This window comes from Podarcis vaucheri (assembly GCF_965113315.1).
Source record: "Podarcis vaucheri genome assembly, chromosome: 7".
In the NCBI taxonomy this organism is placed as follows: Eukaryota; Metazoa; Chordata; class Lepidosauria; order Squamata; family Lacertidae; genus Podarcis; species Podarcis vaucheri.
In genome coordinates this window covers 8,480,956-8,504,416 of record NC_138765.1, presented here as the reverse complement: position 1 = coordinate 8,504,416, position 23,461 = coordinate 8,480,956, and the positions used below count along the sequence as shown (strand labels likewise).

The 23,461-nt window shown below is 51.3% G+C and overlaps 1 protein-coding gene across 4 annotated transcripts; it reads right to left on the bottom strand.

Annotated features, from left to right (window-relative positions):
* Positions 1–1,866: 1,866 nt before the first annotated feature.
* On the bottom strand, positions 1,867–22,514 carry FBXO46 (F-box protein 46). Of its 4 annotated transcripts, none has more exons than XM_082231097.1 (3): positions 22,399–22,514; positions 14,163–14,245; positions 1,867–4,144 (listed from the first exon to the last, which is right to left on the bottom strand). In XM_082231097.1, exon 3 carries the CDS (start codon positions 4,052–4,054, stop codon positions 2,045–2,047), a length of 2,010 nt encoding a protein of 669 aa, XP_082087223.1. In that variant the 5' UTR covers positions 4,055–4,144; positions 14,163–14,245; positions 22,399–22,514; the 3' UTR covers positions 1,867–2,044. The 4 variants fall into 4 exon arrangements, 3 of the variants coding, with proteins under 3 accessions (XP_082087223.1, XP_082087225.1, XP_082087224.1); XM_082231099.1 differs by having other exon boundaries at positions 14,170–14,245; positions 22,399–22,508; XR_014221719.1 differs by lacking the exon at positions 1,867–4,144 and adding an exon at positions 6,035–6,332.
* Between the last annotated feature and the right edge of the window lie 947 nt (positions 22,515–23,461).

The window sequence follows — 23,461 nt, the reverse complement described above, 5'->3', positions numbered from 1 at the left end:
TTGGAAATTCCAGTTAAAACAAACCCCTTGTCCCGGTGCCGTTTTGGTTTTTTTTGCAGCTCACAAGCAGGTGTCTGGGAACCCCCCTCTATGCCACAAAGGTAACTCTGTTTTTTAAAGTGGTTCCCTGGCTTTTGGGAGGGGGGTGAAGGGAACCCACAGATCGGTTCGAACACGGCTGCAGAGGGTTTTCTGGCAGAGACTCCCTTTGCCTTCTTCCTAGAACGATGCGATTTCAGCGCCGTTCCTCTCCAACTCGTAAAAAGGACTCAGGATTATTTTGTGGCTGTTCTATCCACCAGCCCCGAGGTCCCCTGCAAACAGAGCGAGCAGCCAGGTAGCAGAATGGGGGTCTGATTTGTGGGATTTGGAAGGGTTGCATGCGATCCCAGAGGGTTTCAAAATGGCAGGGATTTGGGGCTAAAGGAGGGTCTCTCTCTAACGGAGCAGGGGCGCAAGGTTCCCCTTGCGAGGCGACAGGTTTGCAGAGGGCACAGGCAGACCCAGGAGAGGTGGTTCGGCTGTAGGAGGTTCGGCAGGAAAGAGGGAGAGAACCGCGGGCAAAGTCAAGAGGTCTAAATCAATGTTTCCCAAAACAGCTTGGGTCTCCAACCTGTTTTGGAACTACAGTTCCCATCACCCTTGACCACTGGGTCCTGCTGGCTAGGGATGATGGGAGTTGTAGTCCAAAAACCCAAGATCGTCAGGAAACACTGGTCTAAATGACCCTCAAAACAAGGAAGCAGGATCCTATTTGCTCTTAACATGGACTTAAGCAGGCATAGGCAAACTTTGGCCCTCCAGATGCTTTCGCCTACAACTCCCATGATCCCTACCTAACAGGACCAGTGGTCAGGGATGATGGGAATTGTAGTCCAAAACATCTGGAGGGCTGAAGTTTGCCTGTGCCTGGACTTGAGGAGCAAAGGGCCGAGATTCAGGGTGTGGAGGAAGAAGGAAGCAAAGCCAAGATTTGCAACTTGGGAAATCAAGGTTTATTCATTGTAAGGAAACAGCTGTGTCTTAAAAGCAGTCTTCCTCCAATAGGGGTCCCCTCCAGCTGTTTTTGGACTACAGCAGCGGCTGATGGGAGTTGTAGTCCAAAATGTCCGGGAGGTACTAGGTTGGGGAAGCATGCTTTAAAGAAACAAGCACAGTTTTCCCGTGGCAATGGGGGAAACCGGACCGGTTTCGCTCTCTGGGTTGCCTCAGAATACCCTCCCTAGGAGTGAGTTCTTGCAAGGGCACAGAGGAAATCCCTCTGCTGCCCTAAAGGGTTTGAGTAGCTGGTTTTTTAAAAAGGACAGTGCAGGCATGCCACCAGGAAACCGCAGCACGCTTTGCCTCTGGTTCCTACGGTCAGCCGTGAGGCTGCATCCTCGATTGACACAAGGATGGACACAAATGGTTCTGCGAGCCTTGCATGGGTACCACCAGCGACGTGACGTCAGGAGAGCAAATATCCCCAAATGGAAGTCTGGAAGCTCAGGAAATATCCTATTTTTCAAAAATGGGGCTGGGGCAGGAACAGAGGCAACTTGAGGATCTTTCACATCATCTCCCTACACCAGTGACCAGAAATTTGCTGCCCTCCAGAGAGCATGATGGGAGTTGGAGTTAGACGATGCCTGGAGGTCTGCAGGTTAACCCTTCCCCTCCCTTAAACCTGGAGATGAGCTGCAATGGCTGGAAGAGAAGACAGGTGCTCGTTTTAATTCCCGCCACCCACGATTTCCCTTTTCATTTCTAGGGGCCCTGTGCCTCCTTAGACGTAGATTTTAGTTTCTACTTTCCCATACGTTGGCTTTTTGGCTCCCCCCCCCCCTTCTGTAACTGGGGGCAGGCAAGAAATCAAACCCAAATGGGGAAACGCAACCAAATGCAAATTTTTTTTTGGAAAAAAAAAAACCCTCAACACAACAAAAATCCTGTAAAACACAATCACACCACACCCTCTTGCACACCCGAGGAGAGCGGAGAAGAGGGGGAGGCGCTCCTTCTTCTTCGCCGCGCCTCGCCCCCAGTCCCCGCCGGGCTCTGCCCCTCACCTCCCGTCCTCCCTCCGGGCCGCCCTCTCCCTCAGCATGTCGCAAGGCTGCACCCAGTTGTTGTCGTGCAGTCCCACCCGGCAGCCCGGCGTGTCCTTGTCCGTCCGCCGGCAGCACATCCAGTAGGAGCGTCCGTAAGGCAGGTCGTGATGGTAGGGCTTGGGGTGCCAGCGGCAGAGGGAGACGTCCCCTTTCTCATAGTGCTTCTTGCACTGCTTGCAGGGGTCGTCGCGGTACAGGGGGTCCCGGGTCCAGCGCGAGTCCGTGGCCTGCACGCCAAACGTCTCGATGATGTACTTGAAGTAGTGGCAGGAGCACTTTAAGGCGGCCAGCGACTGCGTCGGCAGGTAGCTGAAGATCTTCACCATGATATGGTCCGGGAGGAGCAGCATGTACTGCCGGGGCTCCAGCAGACGCTGGATCTTGAAACGGATCTCGAGGAAGTCGTGTGAGACGTGGCGGTAGAGGCGGCAGAGCGAGGTGTCCGCGGACGTCGGCTCCAGGCCGGGCCCGTCGGCTCTCTCCAGGCCGCCCTCACCACCGCCGGCAGGGTCCAGAAAAGCGCCGTCCACGTCCCGGCCGTCCTCCTGCCGAGGCACCTGGGCGTGCAGGAAGAAGAGCTGGCCTGGCGGCGGGTCGTCGCACGCCGAGCACAGCCCCTCTTGCGTGGGCGAGCCCACCGTCAGGCAGACCGTCTCCTCCTTCATATTCTTGGTGCTGTCCTTGCCGAAGAAGACGCACTGGTCCACCACGCCGGTGACCACCACGTCGACGTGGAAGCCGGAGACGCAGTCGCGAGCCACCGAGGCGGCGGGGCCTCCCACCTTCTCTCCGCTGCCCCGGCCGCCCTCCGCGATGGCATCCAGCTTGCCGGAGCCGCCGGGGCTCTCCCGGCAAGTCATCTCCACGTCCGGGGGCTCGCTGGCGACCCCGTCGGCCCCTTTCGGGGAGGCGTTGGCCAACAGGAAGTCCACATTGTTGGGGAGTGTGTCCCGCGAGGGGCTGATGAGCTGGTAGAGGTCGCATGTGATCTTGTCCTTAGCGCGGGCGGCGCTGCCCGTGGGCGACCCGCCGCAGCTCATGAACATGCAGTTGGGGCGGGCGCCCTGGCCGCCCTCGGTGGGCGAGCGCGGGTCGCGGCTGCTGGAGATGCGGAAGGCGATGCGCACCTCGCCGGGGCTGTGCTGGGAGTTGGCCACGCATTCGGGAGACTCCCGGCACAGGCCGTTGGGGCGCAGGATGCTCCTCTCCCGCTGCTGCGACTCAAAGTGGGCCACCGCCTCCGCCACCCGGCTGCAGTCCGAGCCGCCGCCCGGAGAAGGCGCCCTCTTCTCCTCGCCCTCCTGCTCCGCCGACACAAAGACCATGGGGGACGGCGGCGCGGCCGGCACGCTCGGCCTGGGGTAGTTCTGCAACGCCAGGGCGGTGCGCTGCTCCACCAAGGCCACCATCTCCGCCACCGAGAGCAGGTCGGTGGAGTCTCCGCCCGCCGGCTCGGCGTGGGACTCCGGGCAAAGGCACACATCCTCCGCTTCTTTGCTGCTGCTGCCCGCATCCTTCGCCTTGACCGGACAGGCCTTGCTCTTGCCGGGGTCGTGGGACCTCCGCCGCCGCTTGGCCTTGGAGCTGTCACTCCCCCAGTTGCCCTTGACCTTCATGGCGCTGGCTCGGCTGCCGCTGCTGCACTGATGGGCCACAAAGAAGGCAATCTTCTCCTTGGTGTTTCCCGGCTTGATCACGTACCACGTGTCCAAGAGCACCCGGCCCTCCTCCACCTGGCTGGGGCTGGGGGAAACCGTGGGGGGCGGCGGGGGCGGAGGCGGCGGGGCAGGGGGCGTGTTTTCGGAGCAGGCTTCGCCGCCTCCTTCTTCTTCTTCCTTGGCTTTGCAGGCAAAGTCCCCAAAGGTCTTCTTCACCTGGCCTCCAGGGCACTGCTTGTTCTGGGAGTAGGTGCCGAAAGGCCGCGGGCACCATAGCTGGATGTGGGAGAAGGTGTTCTGATCCATCACTGTCTCATGGCAAGGGGGCAGGGGGGGAAGGCAGCCCTTCCTTTCCCCTAGCTCATGGATGCGCAGCTCGTGGGGCCTCCGAGGTGCCTGCGGGAAGAGGAAAAGAAGAGACATCAGCCGGCTTGCAATCGCAACAGGCGCGTGCTTTCTTTCTGCGCAAGGATGTCGCGAGGGACGCAGAATTCAGCTTTCCGGCAGGCGGGAGAGGAATTAAGCCACCATCAGGTTTCTAGCCCTCGTTTTGTGAAAGCAAAAGGCCAACCGTTAGCAGTAGGTCAGGAGCCACACAACAGACCGCTGTATTGTTTCTTACCTAGTACCAAATTGTGGGACAGCGTAATAAGAATACACCATGCCTGGATAGCTCAGTTGGTTAGAGCGTGGAGCTGATAATGCCAAGGTTGCAGGTTCAATCCCTGTGTGAGATAGCTGAATATGCCTGCCTTGCAGGGGGTTAGACTAAATGATCCTCAGGTCCCAACTCTCCAATTCTATTATTATTCTACTGTTATTTTAACCACACATCATATTTCAGACCCATAGTATATCTAGCTAGCTAGCTAGCTACCTAGATCCATCACAGAACGGGGTGTGGCACCAGAAATGGTGATTTCTCAAAGGTTATTATTATTAATATTATTATTTTGTTATTTATCATATTTGCATACCGCCCTATACCCGTAGATCTTGGGGCGGTTCGTGACACAAAACTGCAATATGAAAAACACAGCGTACGAAATACAAATACCACCCCCCTTCCACAACACATTTTAAAAGGGCATAGGATCTCAACCAGCCAAAGGCCTGGTTGAAGAAGAACCTTTTCGACTGGTGCCTAATGAAGCTACCACGTGAGCATCCCACAAGTGGGGAGCCACTGCGGAAAAGGCCCCGTTCTGCGGGGCCCATACATACGGGGGCCATTCCCTCAACCCCGGCAAATTGAAAATCAATGCTTTGGCTTCAGGTCTCTGGATCTCATGATTGGAGCAAAGAAAGGCGACAAACTGGCAGACGCGTTTGGGGTGGGGAAAGGCGTCGGAGGCCTGAATCGCTCTCTCAGAGCCCCTCCACCCACTGCGTTCATACACCAGCAACTACCTGCTCTAGTTATCTCCCGCTTGGACTACTGCAATGCGCTCTACGTGGGGCTACCTTTGAAGGTGACCTGGAAACTGCAATTAATCCAGAATGCAGCAGCTAGACTGGTGACTGGGAACGGTTGCCGAGACCACATAACACTGGTCCTGAGAGATCTGCATTGGCTCCCAGTACATTTCTGAGCCCAATTCAAAGTGTTGGTGCTGACCTTTAAAGCCCTAAACGGCCTCGGTCCAGTATACCTGAAGGAGCGTCTCCACCCCCATCGTTCTACCCGGACACCGAGGTCCAGCGCCGAGGGCCTTCTGGTGGTTCCCTCATTGCGAGAAGTGAGGTTACAGGGAACCAGACAGAGGGCCTTCTTAGTGGTGGTGCCCACCCTGTGGAACACCCTCCGTTCAGATGTGAAGGAAATAAGCAGCTATCCTATCTTTAAAAGACATCTGAAGTTTTTAATATTTAATGCTGTACAGTGTTACGTCAGGTTACATACGCTTCAGGTTACAGACTCCGCTAACCCAGAAATAGTGCTTCAGGTTAAGAACTTTGCTTCAGGATGAGAACAGAAATCATGCTCCGGCGGCACAGCAGCAGCAGGAGGCCCCATTAGCTAAAGTAGTGCTTCAGGTTAAGAACAGTTTCAGGTTAAGTACGGACCTCCGGAACGAATTAAATACTTAACCTGAGCTTCCACTGTGCTGTTTTTAACATTTGATTGGGAGCCGCCCAGAGTGGCTGGGGAAACTCAGCCAGATGGGCAGGGTATAAATAATAATAATAATAATAATAATAATAATAATAATTATTATTATTATTATTATTATTATTATTATTATTATTATTATTATTATACCTGAGTCCCTCACCCCATGCACACCTTTGTCCCTGGCTTCCTCACCTGCTTCCCCACCCCACAGTCTGACCAGCTGTGGGCGACGCAGGCTGTTCCCCACCCACCCCTGAGAGCCTGCTCTCTGGCTGGCCAGCTCAGGTTCTGCGTGGCCTCCTGCTGCATAATTTACTCCAGGCTTACAAGGGAAGAAGGGAGGCTTGACGAGATTACGGATCCTATTACAGTGTCGTAAAGGGCAGGACAGAGGCAGCCGCTGCGGCACAGATGGGGCTGGCTGGCTGGCTGGGGAGGCAGCTGAAGGGGCAGCTGTCTGGGCGGGAGCTATGGGGCAGAGAGGATCGACAGCAGGGGCAAGGACAGAAGTACAGTGTTTCAGGGAAGTTGCCCCCTGTTACCGCCTGCCTTCTTTGGCGGGGGATTTTTAATTTTCGCTTTGCATTTGTACCCCACTTTTCCTGAGCTGAGCTCAGAGCTCACAGTCGCGTCGGAAAACAAGCGTTGCAATTCCCAATATAAGCCTCCGGGGTTCCTCGCACAAATGCTTTGAGAAAGCAGTGGGCTGGACCCAAAAAACTGGGTCCAAAAAATTATCGTTTATGCTGAATTAAGATAGCCTATCCAAAAAATTAGGGCCGCGGGTGGCGCTGTAGGTTAAACCACAGAGCCTAGGACTTGCCGATCAGAGGGTCGGCGGTTCGAATCCCCGCGACGGGGTGAGCTCCCGTTGCTCAGTCCCTACTCCTGCCAAGTGCAAGTAGATAAATAGGTACCGCTCCAGCGGGAAGGTAAACGGTGTTTCCGTGCGCTGCTCTAGTTTGCCAGAAGCAGCTTAGCCAGCTCCCTCGGCCAATGGAGCAAGATGAGTGCCGCAACCCCAGAGTCGGCCATGACTGGACCTAATGGTCAGGGGTCCCTTTACCTTTACTATCCAAAAAATTAAAGAACAAACCAAGGAAAGAACTGGCCCAAGGTCACCCAGCAGCTGCATGTGGAGGAGCAGGGAAGCGAACCCGGTTCCCCAGATTAGGAGTCTACCGCTCTTAACCACTACACCACACTGGCTCTCGTATTAGTTATTTCCTTCTTTCTTTGAAACCTTGCCAGAGCTTTAAAGGGAGGCCCGCAAAGCAAGCTCACCCTGGCCACCCACCTCGTGTGGGTTGGGGCCACCTCCCAACACCGGAATGATCAGAGGCATGAAACAGGATTAAAGGCCTCTGGGTTCCCGTATTAAAGCTCACAATCATCCCCTTGCCCAGAGAGTCAGGAGCGACAGATTCATTTGCACAGAGGAAAGTACAAAGGTTTGTGCAGAGTGCAGTACAGTGTCTTCTTTTCCCTCCCCCCCCCCATCTTAATTAAAGCGGGTGGCGCTGCGGTCTAAACTACAGAGCTTGCCGATCAGAAGGTTGGCGGTTCGAATCCCCGCGACGGGGTGAGCTCCCGTTGCTCGGTCCCTGCTCCTGCCAACCTAGCAGTTCAGAAGCACATCAAAGTACAAGTAGATAAATAGGTACCGGTCTGGCGGGAAGGTAAACAGCGTTTCCGTGCGCTGCTCTGGTTCGCAAGAAGTGGCTTAGTCCTGCTGGCCACATGACCCGGAAGCTGTACGCCGGCTCCCTCTGCCAGTAAAGCGAGATGAGCGCTGCAACCCCAGAATTGTCCATGACTGGACTTAATGGTCGGGGGTCCTTTCCCTGTACATTTTTGCTCCTCTTCACCCAGTTAACTGAAGGAGAGCAATAAATGAGAGAAGGGAGAAACCAAATTCAAAGTGGATCCACTCCTTTGCCAATTTGCAAGTGCTTTTTTCGGGAAGAGAAGAGTGGTGCCAGACTAGCATAGGGGCAGATATCTCCAGATGTGTCCCAGGGCCAATGGCCTGGGGTGATGGGAACTCTAGTCCAAAACATCTGGAGGATGGTAACCACAGGACAAGGAAACCAACCTGCAAATATCAGGAATGATTCTGCAGCAGCTGCAATGGCTGTTGCCCGTCTCTGTTCTGTCCACCTTTAGGGCTGAGCGATAACTTGTTTTCAACATCACAATATATCACCAGCTAAACATCGTGATATATATCACAATGTCTCCGGTTACATAACCCTCTGGTTACGTAAACTTCGGAATGCATGCGCAGCAAACCTGGAAGTATTTTACCAGGTTTTGATGTGCGCACATGCACAGAAGCGACCTTCCGGTTGCGAAAACCTCGGGATCCAGCCAGACTTCCGGAATGGATCCCGCCCACACCGGAGGTACCACTGTAATAAGCTATGGAGAGGCCTTGCCTGGCTTCACGGCTTTCCCCACATTGTGATTTTTGCAACGCACACACAAACACATCACGATTCGCAATACAATGCCAGGTCAAAAGTTATGAAACCAGTGTCATGATATGGGCTTGAAACCGGTTTGGGACAATATATCGCCCAGCTCTAACACACATCCTGATTCGTGATATATTGACAGGTCGAAAGCTATGAAACCGTTACCGCAATACAATAGTACCTCGGGATGAGAACGGGATCCATTCCGGAGCCCCGTTCACATCCTGAACAGAACATAAGACGCGTCTGTGGGTCGTGGGTCGCCGCTTCCACGCATGACATCATTTTGACCATCTGCGCATGCGCGAGCCGCGAAACCTAGAAGTAACGCGCTCCGTTACTTCTAGGTTGCCGCGGAGCGCAACCCGAAAATACTTATCCTGAAGCGTATTTATCCCAAGATATGACTGTATGGACTTCAAACTGGTTTTGGACAATACAGTGGTACCTTGGGTTACATATGCTTCAGGTTACAGACTCCGCTAACCCAAAAATAGTGCTTCAGGTTAAGAACTTTGCTTCAGGATGAGAACAGAAATCGTGCTCAGGTGGCGCGGCGGCAGCAGGAGACCCCATTAGCTAAAGTGGTGCTTCAGGTTAAGAACAGTTTCAGGTGAAGTATGGACCTCCGGAAGGAATTAAGTGCTTAACCAGAGGTACCACTGTATATCAATACACCGACCAGCCTATGCACTTTAACCCTCAATCCCTTTTGCTTCTGAGCTTTTGACACACGGAGGTGGTTGCTGCTCATGCAAATAGGTCTGACATGAGGACGGGGATGGGTGCAATGGCCACTGAGGTCAAAAGCAATGATGTTTATCCATGTGAGATGTTCCCCCCCAACCTGGTGCCCTCTGTATGTTTTGGATGAGAACTCCTGCCAGCCTCAGTCAGCACTGCCCAGGAGAGCCAGGTGGGCAGTGATCTCCGCAGTCCCTAGAGGCACTTTGAGACTAGGAGGGGCCTGTCAGCTCAAAGCCTGCAGGTTCCTCCAAGACCACCTATCACATTTCCCTTCCTCCTAAGCTTTTTGGTGGCACCGGCCAAACCTGAGTAACAGCGACTCCAGAGGAGAAAACAGGCAGGCAAAATTGCACCGGAGCAGGATGCTAATAAGAGCGGTAGTCTCGTAATCTGGGGAACCGGGTTCGATTCCCCGCTCCTCCACATGCAGTTGCTGGGTGACCTTGGGCCAGTCACACTTCTCTGAAGTCTCTCAGCCCCACTCACCTCACAGAGTGTTTGTTGTTGAGGAGGAAGGGAAAGGAGAATGTTAGCCGCTTTGAGACTCCCTAGGGTAGTGATAAAGCGGGATATGAAATCCAAACTCTTCTTCTTCCTCAACCTCGGCCCTCCAGATGTTTTGAGACTACAATTCCCAGCATCCCTGACCACTGGTCCTGCTAGCTAGGGATCATGGGAGTTATAGGCCAAAAAAGCATCAGGAGGCCCAAGGTTGAGGAAGCCTGGCCTAGAGTCTTAGGTCCCTGTAAGGCCAAGCTTGTGGGACATATCCCCAGCTGCACATGACTAACAAAATTCTACTTCTCAAAGTAGCTGGACCATTCCGGATTGCAGGATTTTTTTGTGGGGGAGGCGTCTCACGGCTGAATGTTTCCCCACACAAAAAAATTTTATGTGCACACAGAAAATGGACATATCGGGGAAAGCAAGCAGATGCAAGACATCTCCAGAGTTTTTGCAGAGGATTTCCCCCACCCACCCACATTCCATGAACCAGGGTCCCCCATCGCCAGGGACATTGGATGCCCTCCCACCAAAAGCACTCCTATGCAGATAATCTGCAGAAGTCAGCTGGCACCAGAGCCTTTTCCACTGCCCCACCATCCAGGGCAAAGGGCACCTTTTCCCACCCGAGGGCAGCACCCGAGGGTGGCCTTCCGAGGGTGCGGCACTGTGGGTCAAACCACAGAGCCTAGGGCTTGCCGATCAGAAGGTCGGCGGTTCGAATCCCCGCGACGGGGTGAGCTCCCGTTGCTCGGTCCCTGCTCCTTCCAACCTAGCAGTTCAAAAGCACGTCAAAGTGCAAGTAGATAAAGAGGTACCACTCCAGGAGGAAGGTAAACAGTGTTTCCGTGCGCTGCTTTGGTTTGCCAGAAGCGGCTTAGTCATGCTGGCCACATGACCCAGAAGCTGTACGCCAGCTCCCTCGGACTGTAAAGCGAGATGAGCGCCGCAACCCCAGAGTCATCTGTGACTGAACCTAATGGTCAGGGGTCCCTTTACCTTAAAGCTAGGTAGTTTCTGCAGGTGCTCCCACACCCCTCTCCATCATCATCCCCCACTTGCAAGCCGGAGGAACGGTCGGAGTTCAAGAGCAAGTTTCTAGCAGAGGAAGAAACACTTGGGGTGCAGAGCAAGGCGCTGAGGAATGCTGCCTGGGGAGAGTTCAGAGAGGCGTGGAGGGCCACATCAGGCCCCTGATAGGTTCCTTATCCCTACCTTATAAAGCGATATCATTTAGCATGCATATTTTACTGGCAGAAGCTTAAAAAAAATCGCAACTCTCAAGTTGTTCTAACATTGCTTTTGCACTAGGCATCGACTTGTCGCTTGATTATTATTTGCTTAAAGGTAAAGGGACCCCTGAGCATTAGGTCCAGTCACGGACGACTCTGGAGTTGCGGCGCTCATCTCGCTTTACAGGCCGAGGGAGCCAGCATACAGATTCCAGCTCATGTGGCCAGCATGACTAAGCCGCTTCTGGCGAACCAGAGCAGCGCATGAAAATGCCGTTTACCTTCCCGCCGGAGCGGTACCTAATTATCTACTTGCACTTTGACGGGCTTTCGAACTGCTAGGTGGGCAGGAGCAGGGACCGAGCAATAGGAGCTCACCCCGTCGCGGGGATTCGAACCGCCGACCTTCTGATCGGCAAGCCCTAGGCTCTGTGGTTTAACCCACAGCGCCACCTGTGTCCCTATATTATTTGCTTACTCGTTGCATTTATCACCCACCTGATTCGCTCCATGGAGCTCAAGGCGGAGTATGAAGTTCTCCATCTCCGCATTTAATCCTCACTACAACCCTGGAAGAGACTCTTGAGAGTCCCATGGACTGCAAGAAATCAAACCTATCCATTCTTAGGGAAATCAGCCCTGAGTGCTCACTGGAAAGACAGATCGTGAAGCTGAGGCTCCAAGACTTTGGCCACCTCACGGGAAGCGAAGACTCCCTGGAAAAGACCCTGATGTTGGGAAAGATGGAGGGCACAAGGAGAAGGGGACGCCACAATACAAGATGGTGGGGCAGTGTTCTCGAAGCTACCAGCATGAGTTTGACCAAACTGCGGGAGGCAGTGGAAGACTGGAGTGCCTGGCGTGCTCTGATCCAGGGGGTCACGAAGAGTCGGACACAACTAAACAACTAAACAACAACAACAATGTTGTGTTACTAATATAGGACACATCATTGGCTAAGGCGCACTGTTAATAACCAACTTCTTAAATGGATTTTGTTTCCCCCACATGGGGAAAAAGAGCACTGGCCAGTTGTGTGAGAGACTTTCCTGTTTGGGGATATCTCCCGTAGCTACAGTTTGACCCCTTGCAAAACAGGCTTCAGAGGGGAGAGTGAATTATGCGCAAAGCCCAAACGACATCAGTGCTAGAAATTAGGCGAGCGCCAGGCGTGTTTTGCAATGGACACGGTCCAACTGCACCCACATGGAGATCTCTGGATGCCAGGCTGGCAACAAACATCTCCGTCTGGCTGGCCCCTCCAGCTTTCTTGAGCAGGTAAGCAGAAGAAGCTATTTATTGCATTTACATCCCAGACTGTTCTCCAAGGGGTACATGGTTCCACACACACCCCTCAATTAAACCCCATGACGACCCTGTGAGGTAGGCTAAGAGGCTGTGACTGACTCCAAGGTCACCCAGCAAGCTTCCTGAGTGGAGATTTGAACCCTGATCTCCCAGGTCTTAGCCTGACACTCTAACCAATACACCACACTGGCTTCCCACAGCTCTTCTGCTATGGGGCAGCTATATAAATTAAGTAGGAAAATAAATTCAGTGGTACCTCGGGTTACATACCCTTCAGGTTACATACGCTTCAGGTTACACACTCCACTAAGCCAGAAATAGTGCTTCAGGTTAAGAACTCTGCTTCAGGATAAGAACAGAAATCGTGCTCGGGTGACACGGCAGCAGCAGGAGGCCCCATTAGCTAAAGTGGTGCTTCAGGTTAAGAACAGTTTCAGGTTAAGAACGGACCTCCGGAACGAATTAAGTACTTAACTCGAGGTACCACTGTACGGTACCTCTGGTGGCGAACGGGATCCATTCCGGAGCCCCGTTCGCAACCTGAACAGAACGCAACCCGCGTCTGCACGGGTCGCAATTTGCCGCTTCTGCGCATAACGTCATTTTGAGCATCTGCGCATGCGCGAGCGGCGCAACCCGGAAGTAACCCTTTCCGGTACTTCCGGGTCGCCACAGGACGCAACCTGAAAACGCTCAACCTGGTATGACCGAGGTATGACTGTATGGGGGAAGCAAAATGTCACTTAGAGAAGGATCTGAAATATTTTCCTTGAAGCTTGAATTTGTTTTGTTCTAGGTTGTTTTATATGATGTTTTAATGTTTGGAAACTGCTTTGCGATAGATATAGATAGATAGATAGATAGATAGATGATAGATAGATAGATAGATAGATGATATATAGATAGATAGATAGATAGATAGATAGATAGATATTGATAGAGATAGATAGATAGATAGATAGACAGACAGAGAAACAGATGAATGAAATGAACAACAACAACAACAGCAAACCCCATTGGTGAGGGAGGGAATGGTGCCCCGACATTCTGTTGTGACTCCTGTAACCTAGGTTTAAGGTACCATTTGGCGATTAGTTTATGCACCTGAATTTCTAACACCGCTTGCAACAATTGCATCCAACCTTCAGCACTGAATGAATGGAGTCATGTGAAATAACTACGGACAGGTATACACAGACACACACTTCCAAGGTGGCCCCCAACCACCGATCAACTTGCCGTCCCACCTGCCCAGAGTCCCCAATCTGGCAATCTGCCCAAAGCTGGCTTCTACTTCTGAAGCGCAAGGGTGCTGCCTCGCTTATAGCCGAAACAGCAGACTGAACCCCCTTTTCTTAAGGCAAATGTGGCAAACGGAGGTTATGTTCTATGTCTGCCTCTCCCCACTGCCCTCTTGGTGGCGTGTGCCGTCTTTGAGGGGTTCACAAGAGGAAGCCCACCAGAGTCAACAGGTTTGAGGGGTGCCACCCACTTTCCTTGCCACCCACCCATGCATAAAACCCCTGGGGAGTCTTCACACCCACCCTCCACCTCCTGCACTGACTCGGGCCATGAAGACAAACTTGGGGGCCGTCCCCCTTCTCCCCCCCCCCGTGGCTTCTGAGATCTAGCTCTGCTAGGGCCCCGATCCTTTTACTAAAATAAGGGAGGGGAGCAGGCGCTTGCGGAGCCTACAAAGGGAACAATGTCCTTCCAGGAAAAGGACCTTTGGGATGGGTGGGAGCCCGGCATCCACAACACCACCCACGCAAGGTGTCAACTCGCCCGGGCAAGCGCCCAGGGGGTAGTTCTGCACCCCTTGCACCCCAACGCCAAGGCTGGAACCCGCAACACAGCTCTTTGCAAAGAAGAGAGGGGGGAAAGTCATGCATTTGGGGGGGGGAGGGGGGCGGGGAGGCCTCGCCAGGCCAAGAGTCCCTTTCCAGGATCTCAGATCAAGAATCCATCTGCACCCCAAGAGAGGGGGTGGGGGAAGGCAACAACCGCACACTATATCCCAGGGTTCTTACCTGTTACTTCCAAGCCTGGGGTGGGAGGAGTGGGTGTGATCTGGAGGAGGCCTCCGCTGAAACCTACATCCCTGCTTTGGGGCCTGGAAAAACCAGCATGAAATAAAACAAAACAGATCCACAGGTTGCAAAGGATGTTTTTCCTTCCGCTTTTTCTTAACCCCCCCCCTTTTTTTGCAAACACTGCTTAGCAAAGGGGGGAGGATCAGTTTGTAAAAAAGAAAAGCAGGGAGAGATATTGGGATTTTGCAAGCAATCAAAGCTCCCCCCCCCCTTTTGCTCTGTGTGTGTGTGTTACTGCTCCCTTAAAGGGCCAGCAGGCCCATTCCACCGGCCCCTACATGCCCCCCCTTGCAATACAATAGGGACCTTTAATCCATCAGATTGCAACTCTCCCTCCTGCCCCCCCTCCCTCCGCGCACCATCCGCGGGGCTCAGCCATTTGTTGACAGGCATATGCATGGCGCCCGGCAGCCAATCGGAGGGCCGCGTTTGGGGCATGCCCATATATGGATGACAGCAGAGTCTCAGCCTACCCAGGCTTCTTGTTTTGCGTGTGTGTGTGTTTTTTAAATCCCCACTCCCTGCAAGGGACCGTCTAGAAAGTGCAGAATGCAAAGCAGGAGGAAGAATAAGGAGGGAACGCCAAGGAATCATAGAATCATTCCCAAGCCTGACCGAACCATCGGAAAGAATGCAAATCCAGGATAAATAAATAAGTTCTGGGGCCCAAAGCTCTCTGGATGTCAGGGAGGGGAATTGTCGCTGGTGGGAAACTTTGCATATACTCAGGCCCATTGCTAAACTCCACATTTAAAAGAAAATAATAATAATAATAATAATAATTATTTATATCCCGCCCTCCCCAGCCAAAGCTGGGCTCAGAGCGGCTAACAACAATAAAAGTAAGACACCATTCTAAAATAAATTCATTTTAAAATCAATTCAAAATCAAATTAATGGCAACCATTGGGCTTGTGTTGTTGTTTTTTCAACAGCAGGGAGAACACTCCTCCCAACCCAGGCTCCCACCTGGGAGTAACAGGTAAGAACCCTGGGAGATGGTGTGCGGTTGTTGCCTCCCCCCCCCCCTCTTGGGGTGCAGATGGATTCTTGATCTGAGATCCCGGAAAGAGACTCTTGGACTGGCGAGGCCTCCCCGCCCCCCTTTCCCCCCAAATGCATGACTTTTCCCCCTCTCTTCTTTGCAAAGAGCTGTGTTGCTGTGGTGCAACAGGTGCAGAACTATCCCCTGGGCGCTTGCCCGGGCAAGTTGACACCTTGCGTGGGTGGTGTTGTCGGTGCCGGGCTCCCACCCATGCCAGATACATCGGGTCCTTTTCCTGGAAGGACATTGTTCCCTTTGTAGACTCCGCAAGCGCTTGCTCCCCTCCCTTATTTCAGTAAAAGGATCGGGGCCCTGGCAGAGCTAGATCTCAGAAGAACTTCTGGCACGCAGAGGCGGAGCTGGTGGGGAACGCTCTGCTGAAACAGCCGCTTGTAAGTCTCCATAGTTCAACACATCGTTGACCTATGGAACTCACACCCACAAGAGGCACCGATGGCCACCAACCTAATAATAATAATAATAATAATAATAATAATAATAATAATAAAATTTTATTTATATCCCGTCCTCCCCAGCTGAAGCCGGGCTCAGAGCGGCTAACAGCAATAAAAGTAACACAGATTACATAAAAGCATAATCACTTAGTTGAAATACATTCTAAAATCAATTCATTCTAAAATCAAGAGTCAAATTCATGTCAACCATTGGGCTAGAGTTCTGTGAGGATTACCGAAGGAGGGGGTCAGGCTGTGCCTTGGGCAAAGGCCAGGCGGAAGAACTCTGTCTTGCAGGCCCTGCGGAAAAGCCCTGGCTCTGGTTGAGGCCAGCCTAGCCTCCCTGTGGTACTGAGGGTGTTCTCCTCCTTGCCATTGTAACTGAAAAAATGTTCTCATGTTTTCTTTTAAATTCCAGGTTTGGCAAGGGGCTGTGAAACAACAGCAGGAAGAGTGCCCCTGAGAACATACAGAGTTTCTCAGCGGTGACAAAACAAAGCCTCCCTGGCGTCCTGAGAGCTTTCACAGCAAGCCTGAGCCCCTCAACTTGTTTATTTATTGCAAGCAATGACAAACCTAGACAGCATCTTAAAAAGCAGAGACATCACCTTGCCAACAAAGGTCCGTATAGTCAAAGCTCTGGTTTTCCCAGTAGTGATGTATGGAAGTGAGAGCTGGACCATCAAGAAGGCTGATTGCCGAAGAATTGGTGCTTTTGAATTCTGATGCTGGAGGAGACTCTTGAGAGTCCCATGGACTGCAAGAAGATCAAACCTCCCCATTCTGAAGGAAATCAGCCTTGAGTGCTCACTGGAAGGACAGATCCTGAAGCTGAGGCTCCAAGACTTTGGCCACCTCATGAGAAGAGAAGACTCCCTGGAAAAGACCCTGATGTTGGGAAAGATGGAGAGCACAAGGAGAAGGGGACGACAGAGGACGAGATGGCTGGACAGTGTGCTGGAAGCTACCAGCATGAGTTTGACCAAACTGCGGGAGGCGGTGGAAGACAGGAGTGCCTGGCGTGCTCTGGTCCAGGGGGTCACGAAGAGTCGGACACGACTAAACAGCAACAATATTTGGTTGGAAGCCGCCCAGAGTGGCTGGGGAAGCCCAGCCAGATGGGCGGGGTATAAATAATGAATTATTATTATTATTAGGCGAGAGGAGGCACTGAACTTTGGTGTCACAGAAATTTAGGACCCTGAGGTCTGCCACTGACTTTGGACACAGTGGACAGGCAGCTATGTGGCCATGATTCCAGCGCTAATATAGAGGGGGTTGTCTCTCTCACACACACCCATCGCTGGGTTATTTACTTATTGCATTTAAATCCCAAATTCTACCCAAGGAGATCCATGGTTCCCCCCCCCTTCCTCGTTTAATCCCCACAACCCTGTGAGATGGGCTAAGCTGAGAGATACAGTGACAAAGTCTCTCTCAGTGAGCTTCACACCCAAGTGGGGGATTTGAACCCTGGCTAACGAGGCCGCAGTCTGATACTCTAACCACTGTGCCACACTGTCGCTCAGAGGTACTACAATACCAGGTCCGTGCACGGCGTAGACGGAGCAAGCCCCTATTGCATCTCCCAGCTCCCCAAACCGACGCAATAAATACGGTCCTGTTTTGGATACTGGATATTAAACTGAAAAGAACAGGTTCTGCCAGCTTCTTGGAGGAAGAAGGGCACAAGTTTCTAGCTCTCATGCCCATTTGAAAACACACAACCCTCCACAAGGTTAAGGCAACCATTAAAGAAATATCCCAGTGCCTGAACTTTTTTTGTGTTTTAGCTTTCAAGATTCTAGTCAAAATAAAAAAATTCCTTCCAGTAGCACCTTAAAGACCAACTAAGTTAGTTCTTGGTATGAGCTTTCGTGTGCATGCACACTTCTTCAGATACACTGAAACAGAAGTTGCCAGATCCTTCTATATAGTGAGAAGGTGGGGAGGGGTATTACTCAGAAGGGTGGTGGGAATGGGAGATTGGCAGGTAGCTGAGATGAGCCTGTTGACGACTCTTAACAGCTGCAATAGGTCTTACAGGAAAAGGCAAGGGGTGAGAAGGTGAAAAATGGCTTAGTCATGTATAATGAGATAAGAATCCAATGTCTCTGTTCAGACCAGGTCTCTCCATGGTTTTGAGTTTGATAATGAGTTGCAATTCAGCAGCTTCTCTTTCCAGTCTATTTCTGAAATTCCTTTGTAGTAAAACAGCTACTTTGAGATCTTGTATAGAATGTCCTGGGAGATTGAAGTGTTCTCCTACTGGTTTCTCTGTTTTGTGATTCTTGATGTCAGATTCTAGTGGCTGTATTACGTATGAGATCCAAGGCTTGGTGGCTGTTTTGGATTCAGCAACAGCAAAAAACCCCAATACCTTGTATTGTTTCAGATGACAAGCGATTACGACTCCACACAAAAATCCTTTATTCCTGGACACTTCCTTCGGTTCCATCTGCTGAATTTTTAACAGTTAAATGGACCCCCTGCCCTAGGTAATCACCCCAAAAGCACAAATCCTTTTTGCATAAAAGTGGGGGGTGGGGTTTTATTTTTCTTATTACATTTATATTGCTCCTTTTCAAAAGATGGCATACAGGATTCTCAACTTATTCCTGTGAATATAATTTGCTTTAACTGTTTTAAATAATGCGTTTCCGGCCCTGGGACCTGCTGGTGAAGGGCAGGTGATAAAGATTGCTATTACTGTTGCTCATTTTATTTAACCTCACAACAATCCTGTGAGGTACGCTTAGCCTGAGAGGCAGTGACTGGCCCAAGTCACCCAGTGAACTTCGTGGCTGAGTGAGGATTTGAATTCTGGTCCCCAAGGTCCTAGTCAGATGATGACTGACCTGTTTGTAGCTGAGATACAAACCTAACTACAACAGATGCTCTTAAAATGCCCTCAGCTATTTCTTGGTGGAGTGTATTCAGTTCAACAATAACAGTACTGAATAGGGGCCACCTACCTCCCTGAACTGGGACGCGGGTGGCGCTGTGGTCTAAACCACAGAGCCTAGGGCTTGCTGATCAGAAGGTCGGCGGTTCGAATCCCTGCGACGGGGTGAGCTCCCGTTGCTCAGTCCCTGTTCCTGCCAACCTAGCAGTTCGAAAGTGTGTCAAAGTGCAAGTAGATAAATAGGTACCACTCTTGCGGGAAGGTAAATGGCGTTTCTGTGCGCTGCTCTGGTTTTGCCAGAAGCGGCTTAGTCATGCTGACCACAAGACCCGGAAAAACTGTCTGCGGACAAACGTCAGCTCCTTCGGCCAGTAAAGCGAGATGACTGCTGCAACCCCAGAGTTGTTTGCAACAGGACTTAACTGTCAGGGGTCCCTTTACCTTTACCTTCCTGAAAGCTTTGCTACCGTCTCCTATTGAACCCTTCTCAATACGGTTGCCAAAGTATAACATCTCACTAACTTGGTATTTTTCTGTCTACATGAAGATTTTGCAAGAGCTATTTCAGTATGGTTTCCCAATGTGTCTCATCTTTTTAGCCAACATGCTTTCGCCCCCACCAAATCCCTGTGGCAGTGAGTTCCAAAGATCAATGACGTATTGGGAGAGCAATTTTTTGTTGTTGTTCCTTTCTTAGAACTGTGTCGGTTTCGGTTGGAGAAGGAAACAGGGATGTGGAACGCACAAAAACACTGCCATGCATTTTTCTAACGTGTTGATTGAAAAGATATATATCACTGGAATAATCTTTGGAACAGCCATGTAAGATAGCCTGCTCTTATCACATTATGGCAAAAACAGCAGCCTACCTTGAGGAAGCTTTTGCCAACTTAGTCCAGGTGTAAAATAAAAAATTCCTTCCAGTAGCACCTTAAAGACCAACTAAGTTAGTTCTTGGTATGAGCTTTCGTGTGCATGCACACTTCTTCAGATACACTGAAACAGAAGTTGCCAGATCTTCATTATACATGACTAAGCCATTTCTCACCTTCTCACCCCTTGCCTTTTCCTGTAAGACCTATTGCAGTCGTTAAGAGTCGTCAACAGGCTCATCTCAGCTATCTGCCAATCTCCCATTCCCACCACCCTTCTGAGTAATACCCCTCCCCACCTTCTCTCTATATAGAAGGATCTGGCAACTTCTGTTTCAGTGTATCTGAAGAAGTGTGCATGCACACGAAAGCTCATACCAAGAACTAACTTAGTTGGTCTTTAAGGTGCTACTGGAAGGAATTTTTTATTTTGACTATGGCAGACCAACACGGCTACCTATCTGTAATTAGTCCAGGTGTAGTTCGGATGTTTTGAATTACAATGCCCATCATCCCCATCTAACAGGGAAAGTTACTCTAAAATTACCTGGGATATTCATAGCCAAGGTAAGAGTGAAACTGGAGACATCCCAGTTCACACGCTTACAATTCAGTTTATACATTTCTACCTGGAACAAAGTGAGTATGGGATTGCAACCACAGCTCTCAACAGCAGCAAGGCCATCTATAAAAGGATGTCACATAGAGGAGGGAGAAAGGTTGTTTTCTGCTGCTCCAGAGAAGCGGACACGGAGCAATGGATCCAAACTACAAGAAAGAAGATTCCACCTAAACATTAGGAAGAACTTCCTGACAGTAAGAGCTGTTCGACAGTGGAATTTGCTGCCAAGGAGTGTGGTGGAGTCTCCTTCTTTGGAGGTCTTTAAGCAGAGGCTTGACAACCATATGTCAGGAGTGCTCTGATGGTGTTTCCTGCTTGGCAGGGGGTTGGACTCGATGGCCCTTGTGGTCTCTTCCAACTCTATGATTCTATGATTCTATGATCTGCTGGTCTGCGGCCAACATTTTGCAAAAGGAGGGACGGCAGGAGGCTCAGCTCCAAGAAAGGCTCAAAGCTTCACAAACGCCAAAGGTTAAGCATTTCCCGTCCATGCACAAGGCAGTGCTCTGCTTCTGGCTCCTCGCCAAGCGCAATGCTTGAAATTAAATCTAGCTGTCAAGCGCTTCATCCGCAACCATGTAATTAACCTGTGTAGCTCGCCAACGCAGAAAGAGAGAGGGAGGGAGCAGGGAAAACTTTAGATGCTGCAAAACTGCTGCAGTTGCGCAAGAGAAGATGATAACTGCACGGGCCGCAGAATTGAACGCTCCCGGGCATTGTCAGACAACCTGACTCACAAGTGTGCCTTTTTAAGTATTTTCAAGGCGCTCTGTTCCGAGGTGCCAATCATCTTTCGCAATGAAGCAGCAGAGAGTCTGACAACTCTTTCTGAGCGCGCCAGGGTGGTTCGGATCCTCAAATAGCCATGTGATTCTCACTTGGGGAGACCCTGTCCCTGCTTCTCTCTGCCAGTCACTGCCCCCCCCGGGCCTAAACTGCCTCACAGGGTTGTTGTTATGGGGATTAAACAGGAGGGGTGCGAACCATGCAAGCCATCTTGAATTCCCTGGAAAAGGAAGTGATACAGAAATGCAACAAATAAACAAATACAGGGGAGGGAAACAAATAAAGCCCAGCGCTCACAACACATCACAGGCAGAAGGGAAGCCCAAAGCCACTAAAGAAGGTTCAAAAGACAAAATTCCTGATATTGTCCTAAACTCTGGAAGGGGAGAAGATGGATTAAGTAGAGTGGATGAGGGGCTGGGATTTTGTTTCCATCTTAGGCAAGGGCAACTAGTTTTTGGTTTAGGGTGGTATTCCACCGCCGCCGTCACATATTTCTCTTGTCTCCGTGTGGATTAGCTACGGCAACCATTTCTTCCACACACCTTTCTTGTTACTGGATTGGCAACATGATGGCTCTCAGTCACTAGAGCCCGTGGCTCTCAACCTGAGGGCTGCGGGTTCAAGCCCCACGTTGGGCAAAAAGATTCCTTGCATTGCAGGGGGTTGGGCTAGATGACCCCCAGGGCCCCTCCCAACTCTGCAATTCCATGGTACCTTTTTCCCCAAGTGTGGCAGATTGGACCCTGCTCACTCCTGGCATATAATCTAGTTGAGATCAGAACTGATCTCCTCCAGAAGCTGGGTTCTGAGACTTCAGTTGCGTCTGTTCCCAACTGGGCCCGGCCGTTTCCTTAGCATCGAAGCGTAAGATTGTACCCAAGAGAAACACCTGCGCAGTGTGCCTTCGTGTTTGATTTACAACCAGTGGAAAAACTGATAACACGTTCCCTCTGTCTCTTTTCTACCTCCTTGTCCAGAGCTCGCAGCTCTCCTCCCCTTTCCCTATTCCTTTCTCCCATCAAAAGTCAACCCCCCACTGCAGAAGCCCCACCCCGACCCACACAGAGAAAAGCCCCCTGCTTAAACAACGACCACAACATTGAAACAGCTTAGGCATGCCCCGCATGAACTGGGGGCTGGCTCCCTCTCCACCCCTCAGGTGGGTTGCCACCTTTCCTCTCCTTTCAGCTCCACCTGCTCCTGTGCCTTAGACACCAGCAACCTGCCACACACCACGTGGGAGCAGGGCAACATTTCCTCCGTGTCACCCTGCCAGGAAAAGCCTCAGCTGCTCAACTCTGCGTGTCTGGCAGCTTTCTTTAAAATAAAATAACATAAATAAAAAGCAGAGGCGCAGCACTGGTAAGAAAAATGTGGCAACCCTATTTCTACTCCCCACCCCAAAATATATTTCCCTCTTTCCCCACCGCCCCATTCCTGGCCCTCCCCGCTTCCTGCCCCTCCCACCCCTTCCCCGCAACACACCTGGCCAGGTAGACAACCTCAAGTGCCTTCCTTACACCAGCAGGTCCTCTGACTTCCGGGTTGGTCGCCGCGCATGCGTCGAGCGCCAAGCCTATCGCTCCGCCCCTCTCCCCTCCCGCTAATCGCTGCCGCAAAGGATCCTGGGAAGTGTAGTCTTCTCTCATTGGCCGCAGCCCTTTCCTCGCAGAGCCTGGCGTTCTGCGGAGAGGGGGTGTCTGGGAATTGTAGTCCCTGACCATTATGAAAGGTCTTTTTTTTTTTCCCTACCGGGGCTTCAGTTCTGAGTTCCTCTGAGCACGTGGCGCTCTCTTTCCCTCCCAAAATGGGACAAAAATTTGGTTGGTTATTTGACGGTGTTCTAAGAATTCTAAAGTCACATAGAAGCAATATTCATAAATACAGCGGACGCTCGGGTTGAGAATGTGATCTGTGTGGGAAGCACGTTTGCAACTCGCAGCGCTGTGTGTGCGCGCGCACAGGTTGTGATTTGGCGCTTCTGCGCATGCGCAAAGCACAATTTAGCGCTTCTGCGCATGCGTGACGGCAAAACCTGGAAGGAACCCATTCCAGTACTTCCAGGATTCGGCGCGTCCATAACCCGAAAAAATACAACCTGAAGCATCTGTAACCAGAGGTACAGCGGTACCTCAGGTTAAGAACTTAATTCATTCTGGAGGTCTGTTCTTAACCTGAAACTGTTCTTAACCTGAAGCACCACTTTAGCTAATGGGGCCTCCCACTGCCGCCGAAGCACAATTTCTGTTCTCATCCTGAAGCAAAGTTCTTAACCCGAGGTAATATTTCTGGGTTAGCAGAGTCTGTAACCTGAAGGGTATGTAACCTGAAGCGTATGTAACCCGAGGTACCACTGTATAACTGTACACACACATCTAAATATATAAACCGTGCGTTTGAAATAGTACAGGAGAGCAATCCTGAAGCCATTTTGACTCTCCCAATGACCTAAAATATTTCTCTGCAGTAAGGGAGGCAAATGGGGAAAGCCTTCCCATTGCCTTTTCGCTTACAAATCCTGTTTTCAGGGCATATTTGTGTAGGAATA

Bases quoted from the DNA above. Each gene is read 5' to 3' on its own strand.
- FBXO46 (XM_082231097.1), bottom strand. From the start codon at position 4,054: ATGGATCAGAACACCTTCTCCCACATCCAGCTATGGTGCCCGCGGCCT.